The sequence below is a fragment of the Amborella trichopoda genome, chromosome 3 (genome assembly GCF_054954075.1).
Source record: "Amborella trichopoda isolate Santa Cruz 75 chromosome 3, AtrichopodaSantaCruz75HAP2 v2.0, whole genome shotgun sequence".
Lineage (NCBI taxonomy): Eukaryota > Viridiplantae > Streptophyta > Magnoliopsida > Amborellales > Amborellaceae > Amborella > Amborella trichopoda.
The window spans coordinates 58465661-58485227 of record NC_142338.1 but is presented as its reverse complement, the minus strand read 5'-3'; the positions used below and the strand labels follow the sequence as shown (position 1 = coordinate 58485227).

The window sequence follows — 19567 nt, the reverse complement described above, 5'->3', positions numbered from 1 at the left end:
ATGACGATGGCCTTCATGCCCTAAGAAGCTCTCTTGGTGTGTGAGTAGCTGCATGTACATCACATAATTTTCATTCATTCTTTTTTTTAGTAATATGTTTGACAAATGTTATTCGTTTTATGAACACTCTTTGTTCATTCCATTCATGTAAATACCTGGTTTGCATGAGGCAGACCAAGGGTTGGAAACCATGAAGTTTGTCTGAAGAAAACAAATCAAGCCAGACTACCCTTAATGAAGTCATTTTGAAATTAACATTTTTTCTCACTTTTGCTTCTTGTGTAGGAACTTACCTATGACTATGGCTATGCACTTGGTAGCGTGATGGATGCTGATGGCAAGATCAAGACAATGCCTTGCTACTGCGGAGCTTCCAGTTGTCGGAAACGTTTGTATTAGATCATTGTTCATTGTCGGTATTGATTTTGAGCTGGGCTGTTCGAGGTTGGTGATGCTTTATACTCGAGGTGGTTTGGAGCCCACCACTGTGGCATACATATTTTTTATAGTGTTCTTCAGTGTTGCTTTCAATGGACGAGCAGCTTGTATATCTGAGGATGGGTTTTGGGGTTGCTAGGAACGCGGCTGGCTATATCGGAGGAATTGTTTTGCAGCTATTATGTCTTCTTCCAATGCCTACCGGTAGCCTTTTGGTTCCTTTTTTAGACCGATAGGCTCAATTTGTAATATATAACCAAAATATATTGCAAGATGGTTGGTCCTTTTTCTTTTAAGATAATATATTTATGTTGCATTCATTGAAAAGTACAAGTTGAGTAATTACAAGGATGCCTATTGTGGCATCAATTTGTGATATAATGTATGAAAGTTGTATCTGTTGTTATGTTTGTTGTTATGTTTGGTGTACACAAGATTGAAACACTATATACTATTACACGTTGCTCATTTATTCATACTTAGCTACTCAAAACTATCCAGTGCTAAAAAACTCAAACCACTGCTAAAAATCCCACAACCTGGCCATGTCTATATGATTGAGTCGTCATTATCATAGTCCAAGCTTTATCTTAATTATTTAATGTTGGCTACATGAATCTAGTTCTTCTATTTTTCTCTATCAAAGGCCATGCTATCAATAAGATAAAAAACTTACCATATCTTTTTTTATTACTTCTATCATCTTAAACTTCTTTTTAACCCGTCTTAAGTCTGGACAAAGGAAGTGATTTGTGTTACATAGGCTGCCAACGTAAAACTTTGCTACATCTTATCATTAATCCTCTTTAAAAGACAAGGTAACTACTTGAAAGAACCAGCAATGTTGTGGACATGCAAATCGGAATGGAAACTTGGAGATAAACCAAGCCTTTGACAAGGTCATAGGAACAGTGTGCAGATTCATTGTTGCAGCTGAACAAGCCCTTACCATACAGAAAGTGTAGCACAAGGTCCATACCGAGCTTGTGTGCCATGCAAGGCATGCGTTAACCACTCAAGACGCAATAGATATGAATTGCAGTAGATGTCCAGGTGGAATTGCAGTTCATTTCTGCTGCGCATTTTGAAAATGTATTATATGGCATACATGAGCTGATGTGCTGTTTTTTCGCTTTGATAAAATGGCAAAACTAGGTAGTCGTGCCATTGGTGATTCTCGACCTAGATGCTTAAAACTATTTCTTAAACAAAATTTGCTGCTTGCTCTGTATCACGTATTGTCCCCCATCTTCCAAAAAGGGAGGATAATCTAAAGAATCCAGACCGAGGATGGTTCTCGAGAATTCAGTGAGGGATGATGAAGTGGCTCTTGCTCGTGGAAATTTATGTGCCATCTTATGTATCCTTTCCAAATTTCTCTGTTTACCCCAACCAATAAAAATCTTCAAATTCCACCTTGCAATAGAGAGATGCATATGTAGCTTTTTACTTGCTTTATTTTCTTTTTTATTTGGAAACTGTTTACTGTACTTACTGGGCATTTTTTTCTTCAACCACAATTTGTGTGTTTTGAACCCTCTTAGATTGGAGGACATGCGTCTCACAGGGCCAGAGAGAGAGAGAGGGCGGCCTCCAAAACAATTCTTTCACAAGGATGCTACATCAAATCTATTTCACATAACACACATGATAGGACCTTTACCTGTCAATCATAATACATGTGATATATGACAATAAACAGGCCATGAGGACTGCTAAAACCATAGTGGCCTCTACAAAATCAAGAACTACATGCCTCTCGAGCATACCATCTGGACAACCAAAACTCCACCTTCTGAAGCATGGCTAATGCCTCTGTTTCAACAGAGATGTGTAATTGATGCTGGTTTCCTATAATGATACATGAGATACTGATGATTTCGTGGTAGTTGTCGATGATGATGACTCAGATGCAAAATCGACCAATGGGGTATCCTGCATTCCATTCCTAAAACTTGTGGAGTTTAGAGGAGGTCTTTGTGGGTTGGGAGCTTTGTGCCTTTGGCCCTGTTCTGCAAGCCTCCTTAAAATGTTCATTATAGTTGGGAAAAGCCTCATAGAGATAGAGAGAAGCCCAGGGATCTGCATTGAATAAAAAAGTGAGATGATCCTATCAAGCATTGAAATGATCTTAAAACTAGGATATGGCTTCCAAAATGAACAACCACACGAGAGAGAGAGAGAGAGAGAGAGAGAGTCACAAAGCCGTTTTGGAATTCCCCAGGTATGTCAAGCTGAACCCACAAGGCTTTTGCCAATAAGAAAACAACAAAGAGCACTCCCAAGTACAGAGGATTCCTGTTCGACAGTGGGTGCAACATAACAAGCACCATGTGATATGAAAAGAAGATTAGTCAATGAACAGTGTAAAAGAAAGGCAAATCATGTTTGAAACTAATGTCCATTAACTACCTTAGAAGTGTCATAAATTCATTGAAGCCGAGGACAGCCATTGCAACAATTGCCCAAGGAGGAGGTAACCAGTTGTTACTGCGCCTACTAGCTTCCTGAAATTGGTTATTAGCTTTATGACTAATATAATATCAAGACATTAACTTCCTACCAGGACTGGCACAGATCTAAGAATGCATTATAATAAATGCACTTAGGTTATTTTGACAATTACCATATTAACAGTAGCAGTATCCAGATTTTATCTCTAAAACGTTCTAGATACTACTTCAGATAATTTCTTTTGATAAGTGTATTATTTCATATTGCCATTCTAACATTTTTAATTCATTTTATAGCAGTTACTAATTCAGGCATTCTTCGTTTTTTATCTGTGCTCAGTAAACGATTTATTTAAGTCCATTAGACATGATTAAATGTAAAAATAGGTCAGAACCCAATGTTACCTCTACATTATGCCTCATCAGAACAAAAGCACTCCAAAAATAAAGATAAAGAACAGTAAATGGGAGGTAAAAGTTCAATCCTTATAAGGAATTCATTATTAAAGAAAAAACTACAAAGAAAAAAAATAGAGGACACATACCTGTGCAGCAATAGCTTGAGTGACTGTATACTCTGTTTCGGTATTGAACTGCCTCCACAAAGACTTGCACTGAACAGGGGTTATCAGCGTATTTGCTGGGGGCACCTGGTCAAGTAAGAAAAAGAATATCAAACAAATGTCCTACGTGTCAAATTTAAAAAGTAAAAAGAAAAAGGAAGACACTGTATTTCCCAGTGCTTAGGACACATATTAGATAGTTACAGTACCTCTTCCCATGTGCTCGAAGCAAGTGGACCTATGGATGACGTGATACTTCTATCTCTGACAAGGCCAACAGCACTAGAACCATCCATGTAAGAGGATGACAATGTATTTTCTATGTTATCTGGCTTCTCATCTAAACGTATGGCAGCCATTACAGATAGAAGGTTCAGGGACTGCAACATGAAGTCAGAACTTCAGCAGCATAATCTTGACTTCAAATAGACACTTATATTCCTACTTATGTGATGGCGGGATAATTTCAAGCGGTCTGTGTGAAGCCCCATTTTTTTTTGTGTGGGTGAAAGGGCTTATGTTGTAAGGGTAAGAATATGGTTGCATGGAAGCACAAAAAAAAATTGATGAACAAAACAATTGCAATGAAAAGTAATGTGGGAAACATTAAACTAGAGATACGATTGAAAGACATGCAACCAAGGAAATTTGTTCTTAATTGACACATCAAAATGGGCCTACCCATATCATGTCGTGAAAAAACTAAAAACAAGAAATTGCCAAACATTTCTACAATGGGGTTAAAAAACCCACATTAAAAAACACTGAGATGCTTATAATCTCTGAAAATAACAAGAAACCCAATTTGAAATAATGATCAGAGCATGGGAAATGACTGAAAATTAGTCAAGAAAGTACATAAAGATTGTGGAAGAGATATTTAGGACATAGAATAATCTAATAGATATTGCTTCAGTCAATTCTATTAAAAAAATTAATTTGGTAAACGGATAAAAGAGTCCTTTAACTGTATCTACTTCACAGGAAGTAACAACCTGAATGAAGTTTGCTATGATGACTACCAGGATTCTGAAAGGGTACTTTCCCGGAAAGTCACAAAATGCGAATAAAAGGCCATATAGGTGCTTAGGTAAATATACAATATACTACTTGACAACAAACAGTCTAGTAAACAAAATACCGCAGCACGAGCATCCTTTGTGATCTTCCGAATATCTTCCTTCCCAGTCCAAACTCTTGGCATCGAGTCATTATCATGACTGAACAGTGTTGTAAACCTGTCAAAAATCCTCAAAGTGAGCTACTGTTCAAATTTCCACTCACAAAACCTGAATGGAAAAATAAGAGCAACGGTAACAAATAAGAAAATCATAAAGCTAGGTCACATGATTCAGGTTCTCACCTATCCTTCATACGTATCAGAACCTTGCCAGCTTCCTCCCTGGCTTTTTTCTCTACCACACTTCTTGCAAAGGCAACAAGATGTCCCGCCATCTTATCCACAGTTTCTTGATCTAATTCAAAACCAGTAAGGGAACATGATAATCCTGACACTGCTTTATTGGTCTCACGTCTAAGAATCTTCCTAATTGATGCCCAAGTATCTTGACCAGCTGCTTCAAATAGTGATTCTACAGGTTCAGCTAGTGCTTCAGTAACTTGTTTCTGTATGAAATGACATTAGTTCACAATAAACTATAATGATGAGGAGCATTTTAAGGGGCAGTATAATAGATAGACAACGATATCATTAAAACTTTCATACAATTGTGTCAAAAAAAAAAGCGTCAAGAAAAATAAAAACATGACTAACAATAAATAATTATGCATTTTCTCCACATGCACATCTTCAAGATGTTAATGATAGAAAAAGGAAAAACTTCAATGTGTTATACCTCATAATGAGCTGTAATTTCAGATAGCTTGGCAGCACGAACTGATGCTACATGCGTTTCAATATCACGTTGAAGCTTTTCACGGACTTTGGAAGAATCCCAGTTAGCTTGCTGAATAGCTACATCTGCAAGCAATCAACAAATGATACTTACGCCTGCATTCTACCCAAAAGTGAAAATAATATAAAAAAGCAAATTACTGCTGATAAAAAAAAATCACATGAACTTCCTGAAACTAATACATACAAGAAAACAAACAAAAACAGATCTCACCAGAAGACATATTACAATGAACAACAACCAACCAACCACACTCACACCCACACCCACACCCACACCCACACCCACACCCACACCCACACGCACCCCCCCCCCCCCCCCCCCCACACACACAAACCAATAACACAAAAAACAAAAAAAATAAGAAGAAGAAAAAAACACCAGAAGCACACACCGGACACAAAAAGAAACAAGAAATCATGAAGTTCCAAAAAATACCACAATTTTACATGTTGGGAGGTAACTTGAGCAACAAACTTTAAACAGTAATCCATACTAATACAAATCGGTGAATATTTGATAGAAAATTTTATATTAACCATTCAAGAAATTAAAGAAAAAAATGGATGGGAAACAGTTTCTGTAATAGAAATTTGATTACAGTTAGTCCTTATATGAATGCACTTAGAAGGAAACTTTCCAAATTTACCTGCACATCCTTGATCAAACTCATGCATGGCAAACTCCATACAATCACAAACAGATGCAGCAAACCCTTCACCTCTCTTAAGCGACTGTTCCAATCTATCCTTAAATTTTTCAGAAGTTCTGGTACGCAGATGTCCCAACATGGCTTGGTAAGCAGGATGCACAACCTATAGAAAGGATAAAAAACCACAAGATGATAAAGAAGTAGTGCTTATATCCTATATGAGAGAAATATTTCCAAGAATCTCATGAAAAACGAATATCTCACAATTTACGACTAGTGTATTCATGAAACTGCAAGTATCTCTTCAATCTGGTACATTTCATCCTAGTTATACTTAAAAAAAATAGTGCAACATGATAACTGGACGTGTATCATACAAACAGCAAGCAAGTCAATAATATTTGGTAAGTTACTCATAACCAACCATACACCAGAAGATATTTCAATTAAGGGAATATATGCTATAAGACCACTCAGCTTGGTAGAAGGAGGTTAAAATCATTCTTAGCCATAGAAATTGAGAAATCCTACAGGTTGCAAGTATGTCACAATATCTGAGAAATTCTATTTTGAACTTTGTGCCCAGTCAATGACACATTCCCAACCACCCGATTTAACATCTAACGGTCAATAATATTATCTCCCTAAAGCAGAAGTAAATGATTTTATTGCATATATTTCCTTCAGTTAGTACTTTTCTAATTTTTAGACATTAAGTTTAGAAAAAAAGTTGGAAACCGGGGGCGTGGGAAAAAACACACAAAAGAATGAAAAATCTCAACCCAACGGCAAAGATAGTATCATTCAAATGAAAAATACCACCAGCGTATATGCTGACATATAAGAGAATCATCATACTATCTAAGCATTTTCTGCAGTTTTTCCTTTGCATGAAATGGTGGAATTCCTTAAACTTATCCTTTTTCTTTTCTTTTTTTCTGTAGATCCTCTAGCGATGGTATTCGTAGACTATTCTCAGCATATCACTATGCCCAATTCCCTCTTGATCCACAAAGGGATATAGCATTTCTTCATTAGGAGAAGAGACATTTGAAATCAAATGCCTATTGACAATCAAAGTCAATTTATCCTATTCTTATTCCAATTTTTTGTCTAAATGACCAAGACATCTGCTTTTCAGACTGAAAATTTTTCCAACCATCTAGGAAAACTAAGAAAATTGGCTTAGACAGTGCCAGATGGCCCACACTCAAATCACAAAGACATTGAAATACCAACTAATTCAATGTCGAAATTTTCATCCGTATGAAGCAATTCAACAATCATTCAAGTACGGAATAAAATTCTCAAAAATAGAAGTTGCCAATATACCGAGAATGAAACCTAAATACATAAAAAGAACACAGCATTCATGCTTTGTAACTATTTTTTGCAGCCTAGAATCTTCACAACATACCAGAACAAGTACGGTAGAGTAACTTACATTTAATGCTTTCATCTCCAGCTGTTGCCGCTTTGATACCCTTACACCCTCTTCAAAGTAAATTGCCTCCATGTCATATCTGTTAAAGAAAATGATAAATATTTCAAAAATCCATAGATTTTACAATACTCTCTTGAGTAGTAAAAATAAATCATTATTTGAAGCATCAAGTAGTCTTATAGAAAGAAAGGACAATAAGTTGCTGATATTCACTCATTATGTACCAACAAAAGAAATGAAGCTGCATCCAACATAAGAGAATTCTAGTCTGTGGCACGTGCTATGCACAAGCAAAATGCAAGAGAGAGAAGATATGTGGAGAGGAGAGAGAGAAGAGAGGGACAGGAAGAGTTATATATATTTGTGTGTGTGTGTAATTTGTGTGTGTGTGGAATTAAGACACATTTTTGGAATCGTATACTATGAGACCATTTATTTTTGGCACAACAAAGTTACAATCACTTTTAGCCATTGGATCTGAAATCCAATAGATGAAAATGTGTCACAACATTCGAAAAATTTTGTTATGGACTTTGTGCCTAGACAAACACATCCTCAACCACCCGATTTTAAATCTAACGGTCAATAATGATTGTTATCTCTTTGTATCAAAAGTAAATGGTCTCATTGTATACATTTCCCACATTTCTTGTTTGAAACTTTATTTTGGAAAATAGGGCAGGAGGGAGAGTGGCATGTGAGAAGGAAAAAGAGAAACTGCCCCATCTATGTGTCACCATATGATTCACAGTGCGACAGACTTACATGCTCTCATCATTTAAAGAATATCATGGATTCCTAACTAGAGAAATTGTGGAAATGTCCCCTGATACAGAACAGCAGAGCGAAAAATCTAAGAGAACTATGAAGATGCATCCATCAGTAGCAGGAAAACAGAAAAGAAATAATACACAGTATAATATGCAAGCTACCTCACCCCGCCATTTACATGGACAGCCAGCCTGGGATTGCAGAAAGTGGACGTTCCTACACGAACCATATACTGTCTATCACTGGGAACTGAAGGTGGATGTTCCTAGAGCATACAATATATTCCATACACCAATGGTATGTGGATACTTTCTCAATTTCAAATGAAAATATATATCAACACAAAGTTTAACAGATGGAATATACTAGGAAACACCTTTCACAAAAAAAAATTAACACCAATAAACAGATATTGCCATGCTATGAAATGTCAAGCATTGTGATAGAACGTATAGCACATAAATGATTTGTGGACTTGTTGGATTTTGATACCCCCAGCCTTTTACATCGCAACATTCATTTATGGAGAAAAGCAGTTTAAATAGTCCATAATAGCAGAAATAAACAAAAGAGGTACAGCCTGGCGAAGATCAGAAATCATATAACACCTAAAAGAAAGGGGAAAAAAAAGAACATGTTGACAGCTCAGAAGACCGTTTGCTCATGAAGATTGAGTATGAATAGTAAAACATACACATTTGCCAGCAATACGCTATTGACAAGAAAAATAAAAAAATGGAGCTCGGAGAATTGCCCTGGATAAATTGGCTTACTCTTGCAAATACTTCTCCAAAATGGAGCTAAGTGTTTTTCCGAAGCCTGATACTGGACCTATTTGTACAGCTTCCTCTAGGGCACGCCAACCCTGAAAGAACATCCATAATGTGCAATTGTTACTTGTGAATTTCATTTGTGAGGACTTGATATCTAAGAAAGTAACTCTTATAATTAATGATGAAATACCTCATCTGTGGTTAAACGACCAAGTTTTTCATTTGCAATCTCTTCACAGCGAACTGTGGCAACCATTACCTAAATGACATGTGAATAATAAGCATTTCAGAAGGCAATCTGCTATCTGCAGTATTTCCTCATCATTTGTAAATTGCAACAAAAAAAATACAGAAGCCATTTACCTTATGAGCAGGTAGATCAAGGTCTTTATTTTCTTTAATGATTTTCCATATCTGCTGTGCACTGTATGCAAATCCTGAGGCAGGAATAACACCCCTTCTATCACCAGCAAGCCCTCCAGGAGCAATGGAATAAAAAAACCGCTGCCTTAGAGATGCAACCTTCATAAAACAAGCCATAACACTCAGTATGACACAATACCCATGACATGCTTCAGAATACAAAATAGCTACCAAGCGTTCTATTGATACAAGACAAAATTATTCTTATTTTTTAATTTTATTCAATTTCAAAAGATGTATAATTTGATCTTAGTTTTAGAATTTATGGTTAGGGTTTTTAAGCTTTTTAAGGGATTCTAGGATTTTCTTTTCATTTTTATTTACTATTCACTGGTACTATTCATGGATACTATTCATTAGTTACTGTTCACAGGGGGTAAAATTGTCATTACAAATTTTGTGTTTAAGTTAGGACTTTTGGGGTCATTTTAATTATTGTACGGACAATTAATGTCTTAAAATATTAGATTATGATATATAAGAGGTGTTAGAGCCATGAGGGGGTTATTCCACATTAATTTTAGAAATTGAAAGAGAGAAAAGCTTAGGCTTTTGAAACCCTAGGCTTCACCTAGCTATGGCACTTGTGTTTAGCATGTTTTCTTGCTGAGTTTACTGTTCTTTCAATTTCCCTTCATCATACATGAACTAATATCTTGCCTACTATTGAATATAGAAACATGCAACATGTCCAGGATCAAGCATGAATAACCCAGACACTCTTGTAGTGAGGAAAGCCAACTGGTCTAAGAGAGTCCTGAGGATCATGATATCAATAATCATATCTAGGGTTTACCTGCTCTTTAAACTGATCTTCCTTCTCTTCGTAGCTGGATAGAGCAGTGACATCCACCTGTGTAATATGATTCATGAGAACTTTACGAGGGTATATATGAATGTACATAATCAAACAACTGATATTCACTCACGTTAAAGAATTCACTGAGTGGAGTATCCTTATGCGCTTTGGGCTTAGAAACAGAATCCCATATCTGCAGAGACCATGATCAGGAAACATGTTGAAGATCACATAATGTGCCATATATCAATATAAATGGGTAAATGGTACCTTCTGTATATCTTGCTTGAGAGCTGATTCCAAAAGTTCAAATGGCGTCTACACGCAAAAGCAAGTTTTAAATGCCAGACTCATATGTGGCTAAAAGCTTGAAAACGTCAACCATTTGAGAGTGAAAATAATATGTACAAGTTGAAAGTACAAACCTTTGTCTTGTCACGAATAACAAATAGCAAAGTTGTTTTGCGAGGACTAAATAAGCGCATCATCACCTGACAATAAAACGATCAATCCAGCAAGGGGAGAGAGAGAGAGAGTATTCTTATGCAGTTCTCCAAACAAATACTAGATTTGTTACACGAAATACCTGGAAGACTATTTTTAGAAGAGGTTTGTTTGCAGCCTGTTCCCGACCAATATCATGACACCAACTGTATTATCAACATGTAATCTAGGTTACTTGTACAAAACATTCATATGTAAGCCTTACAATACTTTCTTGCATCATAAGCACAGGAAGCTAAATTGTATAGAGCTTTAGAAGACTCACATGTTTATCAGTACAACGTCTGAAACGGCCAACGCAAATAGAGCACTCTGTTTCTCAAATGTGGTATCATCCTGGAAAAAATACGAAAAACACTGTTACCATCCCAGAAACCTCGAACAAGCCAAACATAAAGAAGCTAATCACTAAATGACAGTTCCATAGATAAGAGACGGTTTTCTAAGCCACAAGCGACAAAAACCTATCAAAAGTAATTACAAAGTAAGGTGCATCACCTCTCCTCTTTCCCTCCCATCAGTACCCTCCAAGTCCATGACAACCGTAAAAGGTTCAATACCAACACAATTTGCCAACCAAATACCTTTGGTCGTTTGACTCCTGAGGAAAAATGAGAACAATGATAAATCATACAGCTGCCTTATTTTTCTTTTGTAAATTATACAGACGCTCTACACGCATCACATTGGATATTTTCTTTTTCCTCTTTTAGCATACTCGTAACTGATCAAGGTCCGAGAGATCTACCTTCCCTTAAAAGCATCCATTTCCCTAAAATTAGTCCCAAATAGATGGTTCAACAGTGTGCTTTTCCCTGTTTCAAGAATGGAAGAGGATCATTACACCAACAAAAGATGCTAACATTGCCAAAAGGGAATATTAACTGCAATTGGGGCCATAATTCAGTGTAACTGTGATCTTACAAACCATTCCCAAAACAACAAATGTCTTCGCAATGAAAAGGAACAAGAGTTAACATTCTGAACAAAAACATAGAAATCCTCCCTAGAAAAGTTGAGGCAGTTCACGCTTAAAATACAAAATGCTTAGGCTTAAGGGAAAAAGTTTGATCTGGAGATTGTTTCTTATGGGTGAACATCATTGGGCTGGCACGAGCGGCTCCATAAATTTATGGGCATTATTGTATACATACAGATGCATGTTTTACATAGGAAAGCATATATTCACCCATAAAATTATAGAGAGTAGAGACATGCATATGAGGATGAGGATGTGTAAGTCACCTATTCCCCATGCTCTTTTAGTGTTCTAAATTTTTTTATTTTTTTCATTATGATGCAACCCAAACTACTCTCGAGTATCTAGATAAGAAAGACAAGCTTAAAGTTTACAAGAGGAACTGCAGAAAGGCAAAATAGTCATTGAATCTGTCCTTTTATGTCTTTTATTTATTTCTCAAGTCATTTTATTCACAGGGTACAAGTAGTAATTTCTAGAGTCTTTTATGTCTATCTATTCACTTAAAAGTCTTTTATAATGAATAGCCATGATTGGATTAGATGGATAGCCAGGATTAAGTATTGTTTAGGGTTAGATAAGAGATGTACTCAAGCATAAGGACGCATCTTGTTGTAGACTTTGTTCAAAACCCTAGAGCAGCTAGTGCTCCTCCTTTTATATCTAGTTTTTGCATCTTTCTTTAAATTTGGATCTTTCTTTAACCCTAGCTTAACGCTACTAGGTCTGTGTCTATGCCACATTCGGACAAATTTTCCAAAATTTTCGTGTTCATTTGATTTGGTGATTGCAAAACTGACGCAGTATAAAATTTATCGGCAAACACATCTGGCAAAAGTAACCGCGTTTAAGAGTGAGGAATAAAAATCCAGAAGGGAATCACAAGAAGAAATAACAAAACGCACGGATATGAGTATTCCGACACGGGCCCATAAGCAAAGGACAAGAAAAAACACCCACAAAGGGCTCTCTCTCTCTCACTCAACACGATCTAAAATATCATTTTTTTTCATTCATAAAATTCCATCTTTTCATTATATGGTGTGTGCCTCCTTCTTTTATACATTTAAAACTTCATCGCACATGACTCTCAAAACATAATCCCTAATATATCTCCCTACTAAAACGAAATATGATCATTAACCAAAATAAATCTATCTCTAGATTCTTTCCATATTCTTCCATCCAACTTTCAAAAAGATAACTACAACTCCCAACTTCATCCTTTCCACCTACGTGACTCATTATTTTCCCTTTAACCCAATACAAAAAGATAACACTCCCTTTAATATAGGAAGCAACATATATTTCCTAAAAAGTAAAGATAAACACCTTGTACCCCCAACTAATACATGAGATAAGCTTTCCTAAACCAACTAAAGATAACTTCCTATATGCAAAACATGACCCCCTAGCACAAATCTACCAAGCTCAATCTTAGGAAGTAAACCACTAAAAGATTTGCTCCAAGATTTGCTACAATGGACATAATCCAAGAAGACAGATGTTATCGACTAAACCAAAAACTTAGATTAAATCTATTTCTAACATTTAACCATAAATAAATAATAAAAGAAATAAAAAATCTATCCACATCTCTAAAAATTAAAAACATAAAGAATTAAATTAAATTTTGAATCATGCCGTTTTTTATCTGCATCATTCTCCCCTGGTTGAAGAAAACCCGTCCTCGAGTTTTAAAATGCACTAAGATAAAATTTGTAGTAGTCCCGCAGCCTTCTTCAACCTGAATATTGAAAAAAACGATCCTACGACCTGTGGGTTACTGCATTGATCAAGACACAACGATGGTGCACTGAAATTGTGATACCCTCGAGGAAAGGGACGTTGTATATTGATTTTTCAGCCACATCAAAGTGTTGAAATTGCTCAAACTTCACCTTGGGGCACACCACGAATGTATCGATTTCTTCATCATACATTTCTATAGGCTTGATCTTTTCTGGGATCAAGTCACCTTGATTCTCCACCTCTCCATCGATAAGAAAATTAGATATCCTCGCTGCCTCAAGAATAACTTCTTTCCTTTCATCTTGTTCTTCATAAAAAACAGGAACTTCATCAAAGATGGGGTAACCTGTTACATCCAAGAATGATGATTGCAATTGAAGATCCAAAACTACACATTCTTCATCTTCAACTGATTCTTCATCAAACATCGGTAGATCAATCTCCCGACAATGAGGAAATAGATCATTCTCCCGACCATGAGGCTCCCGACACAGAGCGTTGGTATAGAACGGGTTCTCGAAAATAGCATCCGACTCACTGCCATCATCATAGTGTGTCGAAGCTAGTTTTTGCGCCAAGCGCAGGGTCAGCACTTCTACTTGCCTTCTTAAACTTTTGTTCTCCATCTCTCGGAGAGAGGAATAAAAATCCAAAAGGGAATCACAAGAAGAAATAAAAAAACGCGTGGATACGAGCATTCCGACCCAGACCCATAAGCAAAGGACAAGAGAAAACACCCACAAAGGGTTCTCTCTCTCTCACTCTACATGATCCCAAATATCACTTTTTTTAATTCATAAAATTCCATCTTTTCATTACATGGTGCGTGCCGCCTCCTTTTATACATTTAAAACTTCATCTCATGTGACTCTCAAAACATAATCCCTAATATATTTTCCTACTAAAACCAAATATGATAATTAACCAAAATAAATCTATCTCTAGATTCTTTCCATATTCTTCCATCCAGCTTCCTAAAAGATAACTACAACTCCCAATTTCATCCTTTCCACCTAAATGACTCATTATTTTCCCTTTCAATCCAATACAAAAAGATAACACTCCCTTTAAAATAGGAAACAAAATATATTTTCTAAAACTAAAGATAAACACCTTGTACCCCCAACTAATACAAGAGATAAACTTTCGTAAACCAACTAACAAATAACTTCCTATATGCAAAACGTGACCCCCTAGCACAAATCTACCAAGCTCAATCTTAGGAAGCAAACCACTAAAAGATTTGCTCCAAGATTTGCTATAATGGACTCAATCCAAGAAGATGGACCTTATCGACTAAGCCAAAAACTTAGATTAAATCTATTTCTAGCATTTAACCCTAAATAAATAATAAAAGAAATAAAAAGTCTACCCACATCTCTAAAAAATGAAATTAAATTTTGAATCATCCCTACTTTTATCTGCATCCAAAACCCTGTGCCCAAGAGAATGTCAAGGCCAATTCCTTGCTTAAAAACAATTCTTCATTTTGTTGAGGCAAGCAACTCATTCCAATCAAAAATCATAATCATATGGTGACAATGGGTATCAAATCTCTTTTTCTAGATGAAGAGTATCAAGAAATCTGTTTAGTGATGAGTACAAAGAACTCCTAAGTTAATGCATGAAAAGCATTTAAGGAACTCCAATTACTACAAACACAAAGATAACTGCTAGAATAAAGTATTAAATATACAGTTTTTCTGAAGAGAAACATAAAAAAAAATTTGCACCTATTTCTTTGTTATGCTTTACAAGCTATAATAGAAACAAACAAAGCATATTTACCCTAATAGTGTTATTATAGCTCATCAAAAATAAAAATGGTATGCAAAGTAGAATTCTGAGATGATTATAACCAAATATTTTCACAATTAAGAGAAGTGGATGGTTGGAAAAGTCAGAGCCAAATACATGTATGTCAACCATCACAAAGTATACAATAATCATTTAAGGCAAGAAACTAACAAGCATGACCAATTATATTCAAGGGCCTAGCTTCCTTCCAAGACTCCCCTGACATTCAAGCGTATCAAAGAAATCGATGCCATTTCTCAAGATCCCATTTAAGCAGATAGCTATTTCGCTGGAAGTGTTTAAATATGATGACAACCAGAAATCATCCTCCAGTTCTACCCATTCCATAAAATAAGATGCATAAATAAGCTCTGTAGCTTCATAAACATGCTAAAAACAAAGCACCTGAAGAATAGTGAAATTTATCAAATTTTTTGATTCAATAACATGGGTGAAAAATATTTAAATGCACATACCACTACTTTGAGGGCCCATAATCGAAACCACCGCATAGGAAAGACCACGCTCACCCATTTTCACAGCTTTCATAAAGTCCTCAAGGGCAGAAGTATTAAAGGCACCTTCTCCATCTATAAGCTCGATTGAATGGCACACATCCATCCTAGGAAATCCTAACTGCATTATGAGTGCAACAACAATGCCAAGTAAATATTCATTCGCAAATTTGTCAATGAGTACATCATCATTATTATATTGGTTTGAATCTCATTCTTATTTTATTCATCATAAAATATCATAATATCTTTTCGATTGCTTTGTTCTTGAAACATAATAATGACATCAAGCATGACAACGCATAATATTCAGATGATAGAAACCACTATTAATAAGAAACACCAAAAGGAATAAGAAAGACGAGTAACATTGCAACGCACCATCAGATTCACAACGCATATCACACGAAAGAGCTTATAACATGTGTCACAAATATGTTTTATCTTTTTTTTTAATCACGAGGAAACTTTGAGATGAGAGTTAAATAAGCATGCTCCTCATTGTCACCTTCTATATCTGTCACTTGATCTTTGTGCTATCCTCCTTGTTGCTTGACATGTGAAGTAACCAATGGTACTTCATAGATATGGGAGATGTTCAAGTATGTGACAATCCTCACGACTCTTGTTCTACTTTCTTGAACTTGGAATCAAAATAAAATTGTAAGTTTGTAACCAATTTATTGATTGATATCCAACAAACAAAAAAAAAAATCTCATGCAATTGTTTCACCAATTATGACAGAAGCCTCCATGATTGAAAGTAATGGCCAGAACATCCTTTACAGTATATCGACCATGATGATTTGAAATTACATGATTCAAACCAATATGATCATGATTATATTCAATTTCCTTCCCTTCAAACATGGGGTGAACACCACGAAGGACATGGATTTTATTTTTCTTACAACCGAACCAGCTCTGACACTTTATGTAAACCAACAAAAAATGGTATGCAAAGACAGAATGTAGAATTAAGAAGCATATCATCAATTCTGCTAAATTACCTACAAAATACAATGTAAGAACTTGACCAAAGGTGCCCCAGTTCCATTCATTCACATACTAAAGAACAACAAATGAGATGAAGTATTGGGCAGTGAATAACTAAGAATTACTAAATCAATCTGATTTCGATCAGTTATTGGATGCACAATTTTTGCTTAAGCACATAAACTATGGAAATTCACGTACTTAAAGAACCAGAGAAGCCCCTCAAGTAACACCTAGAAGCATAATAATTGGATACAATTTTGAGGTATATTTTCCAGCCTCTTAAACATGTAAAATATAATGCAAAAATAAATAAAAATGCAAGAAACCACCATCGAAGAGCCCTATCATGGAGAAGTTCATGCCATACAGGTATAGAAAATATGTGGGATCATAATCGGCACACACAAATTATGCTAAGTAACCATGAATAATTAAGAAATATATCTAAAAGACCCAAAAATTTAATGAGAGAGAGAGAGAATGAATGAAACATGGTAGCGATACCTTTGATATATCTCACTTCTTCTTCCCTTTCGTTTTCAAATTTCGATTGCTCTTTTCTCTTTCTTCCAATTCAGTTACTCCTTGATAATAGAATCTAAAAATTCTTCAGAAGAAAAAAGGATTTACAGATATAACTTATCGAGAAAACCCTATAAATGGTATGAGAGTTACAAAGCTAGAGCTCACCCAAAGTACATCCCACAATTTGCAGCCCAAAAAAACATATACAGGAAAAGAATGTCGAAGAAACCCTAAAAAAAACAGATGAGAGCGATTGGAGTACGAAATAAGTTTCGTGCTCTCTAGAAGACAGAGAAGCTGAAAATAGAATAATTCAATTCTGCTTAGAGCGAGACACTAAAGGCTACTAGAGAGAGACCCGGCGCACGGTGGCAAAATGCAAAAATGAGGTCAAAATGTAGAGAGAGAAGGGGCGGAATGTTGAAAAAGTTGTAGAGAGAAATGGAATATCGCAGACGAAAACCAGTGTCGGCTTCGATGGTAAGACCGGCGGGATATGACGTGGCAGTCCGTAGAGAAGAGCCCCTGCACCTTTGGTTGCTAATAAGTGCGAATTGCTTAATTAGAGCTAAGCTCGTTATTATTTTTGATAAATAGAACAATAAAGATCTAAGTTCCTAATTATTATTATTGTTTTGAATCTTTTTGCTCCTAATTATTATCATCTCTCTTTTTATTGAGCTCATAATTATTATCATCTTTCTTTTATTGAGCTCCCGTAGGAAAAGTAATTTATAAAAAAAAATGTATTGAGTATAGCATATGGGAAATTTAAGTTACTAAAAATACTCCTATATCAGGTTTTGCACGTGGGAGTAATAGAAAGTATGCTCCCTTCGGAGCATGAAATCTTCTGGGAAGTTTTTTTTTTTTCCCCTTTTTTACTGCGATTAATTGTATGTTGGGCTGTCCAATTACCTTCAATCTGAAACTTTTTTACTTGATATCAACAAAAGATCTCACATGTTTAATTTTTTCCATATATGTTAAACCATGCATAGAAAAAATAAAATAATAAAATCGTATGTTCTTGCAGGAGTGCATTATGATACATTTGACCTCCTCGTCCTAGCCGCCAATATCAATGAAAAGGAAAAACATTGTTAAAATGGTTAGACCACTTCACAAAATCATTGAAGCAATAAAATCCTCTAATTTAACCGTAGAGTGGTTACTTTACAAGATTCATCGCGCTTTGATGCCTTTTTCCAAATTTTTGTTTAAAAATGCTCAAAATAATATTCTCTAATATTCACAATGTGGAATAAACAAGGGCATTTTGGTGTTTCTGTCTTGCTCGAGCCAAATGAAAAAAAAATGGAAAAGTATATTATGAAATAATTTACGTTTGGTACAAGGTGGTCATAATTAATTTTGACTATTGAATGTCAAATTGGTCGGCTGTATTTATTTCATTGACCAAGCTCAAAGTTCAAAAAAAAAAATTTCAAACTTTATGACATATCCAAAATATCATATTTCACATCGGATAGTTATAAATAATTGTGACTTCTTTTTACCAATGATAAATTGTCTCATTATAATTAATCTCCCAAAAAAAAATACAAGATTATGGTTCCCTAACCTTGTGTAAGTGGTGCTATAACCCTTAATTCACTCGATCAACTTTGTATGAGCATAATAACTAAATTACCCCTTCTTGTCTTGGGTTTGGAACCTAGAATCTTATTCTTTTCAATAAAACGGCTAGCTAAGGGTTCCTAATTCTGAGCAATGAGAGATAATTTAGCCATTATCGTTGGATTTAGGGGCCCTTGAGTTGGGCAATTAGCATCTCGCTTTTGTCATTAGAAATGTTTGTTTGGGATTTTTAATTAAGAATATACAAGGAAAATTATGTAATTGATTCGACCAACTTAAATGAGGTAAATTTATCAAAATGCCCTTACTTGTGCAGAGTTTCGAAATCTAAATAAGACAATTTGGGTCTTTTCTAAAAAATCGAGGAGGTGCTTGAGTGAATTAAATATAAAGGAACCATTCCACTATTAAAATTTTATGATTTGACAACTTTAATGATTTTGTGCGGTTGCTGGACAATTTTAGTGTTATTTTCCCAATAAAATTTCTTGTGCACTTTACATATGCCTAAAAAAACAAATGTCATAAGGGTAAACAAAGGCTCTATATGTGCCCAAAAAAAAGTAGAAGTTACATAGATCGCAAATTTGCACACATGTACACACCAAATAACCTCTTCAAATAAAAGAAAACTATATATTAGAAAAATAGTAAGCAGACAA

The 19567-nt window shown here is 35.4% G+C and overlaps 2 protein-coding genes across 18 annotated transcripts in view; one reads left to right on the top strand and one right to left on the bottom strand.

Annotated features, from left to right (window-relative positions):
- Positions 1-844, top strand: part of SUVH4 (histone-lysine N-methyltransferase, H3 lysine-9 specific SUVH4-like protein) — a 46613-nt gene extending 45769 nt beyond the window's left edge. For all 10 annotated transcript variants that reach the window (XR_016051961.1, XR_016051962.1, XR_016051960.1 and 7 more), the window contains one exon: positions 286-844. Coding sequence is in view for 6 of the 10 variants with exons in the window: in XM_011623446.3 (XP_011621748.2) it covers positions 286-399 (114 nt within the window). In the remaining 4 variants the exon portion in view is untranslated. The remainder of the gene's footprint in view (positions 1-285) is intronic.
- Positions 845-2026: 1182 nt separating this feature from the next.
- On the bottom strand, positions 2027-17782 carry LOC18429631 (protein ROOT HAIR DEFECTIVE 3 homolog 2). 8 transcript variants are annotated; one of them, XR_016051957.1, is made up of 24 exons: positions 17283-17782; positions 16288-16422; positions 15741-15900; positions 11485-11551; positions 11235-11337; positions 11002-11072; positions 10819-10882; positions 10658-10723; positions 10503-10550; positions 10363-10425; positions 10230-10286; positions 9374-9532; positions 9201-9269; positions 9011-9102; positions 7467-7545; positions 6020-6185; positions 5311-5435; positions 4818-5046; positions 4596-4692; positions 3664-3834; positions 3437-3541; positions 2851-2945; positions 2640-2736; positions 2027-2520 (listed from the first exon to the last, which is right to left on the bottom strand). XR_016051957.1 is itself a non-coding variant. In XM_020664359.2 (24 exons), the coding sequence occupies exons 3-24, from the start codon at positions 15883-15885 to the stop codon at positions 2290-2292; spliced, it is 2433 nt and encodes an 810-aa protein (XP_020520018.1). In that variant the 5' UTR covers positions 15886-15900; positions 16288-16422; positions 17283-17782; the 3' UTR covers positions 2027-2289. The 8 variants fall into 8 exon arrangements, 4 of the variants coding, with proteins under 4 accessions (XP_020520018.1, XP_088717849.1, XP_006838977.1 ...); XM_020664359.2 differs by having other exon boundaries at positions 4818-5080; XM_088861723.1 differs by having other exon boundaries at positions 4818-5080; positions 16288-16416.
- Positions 17783-19567: the final 1785 nt, after the last annotated feature.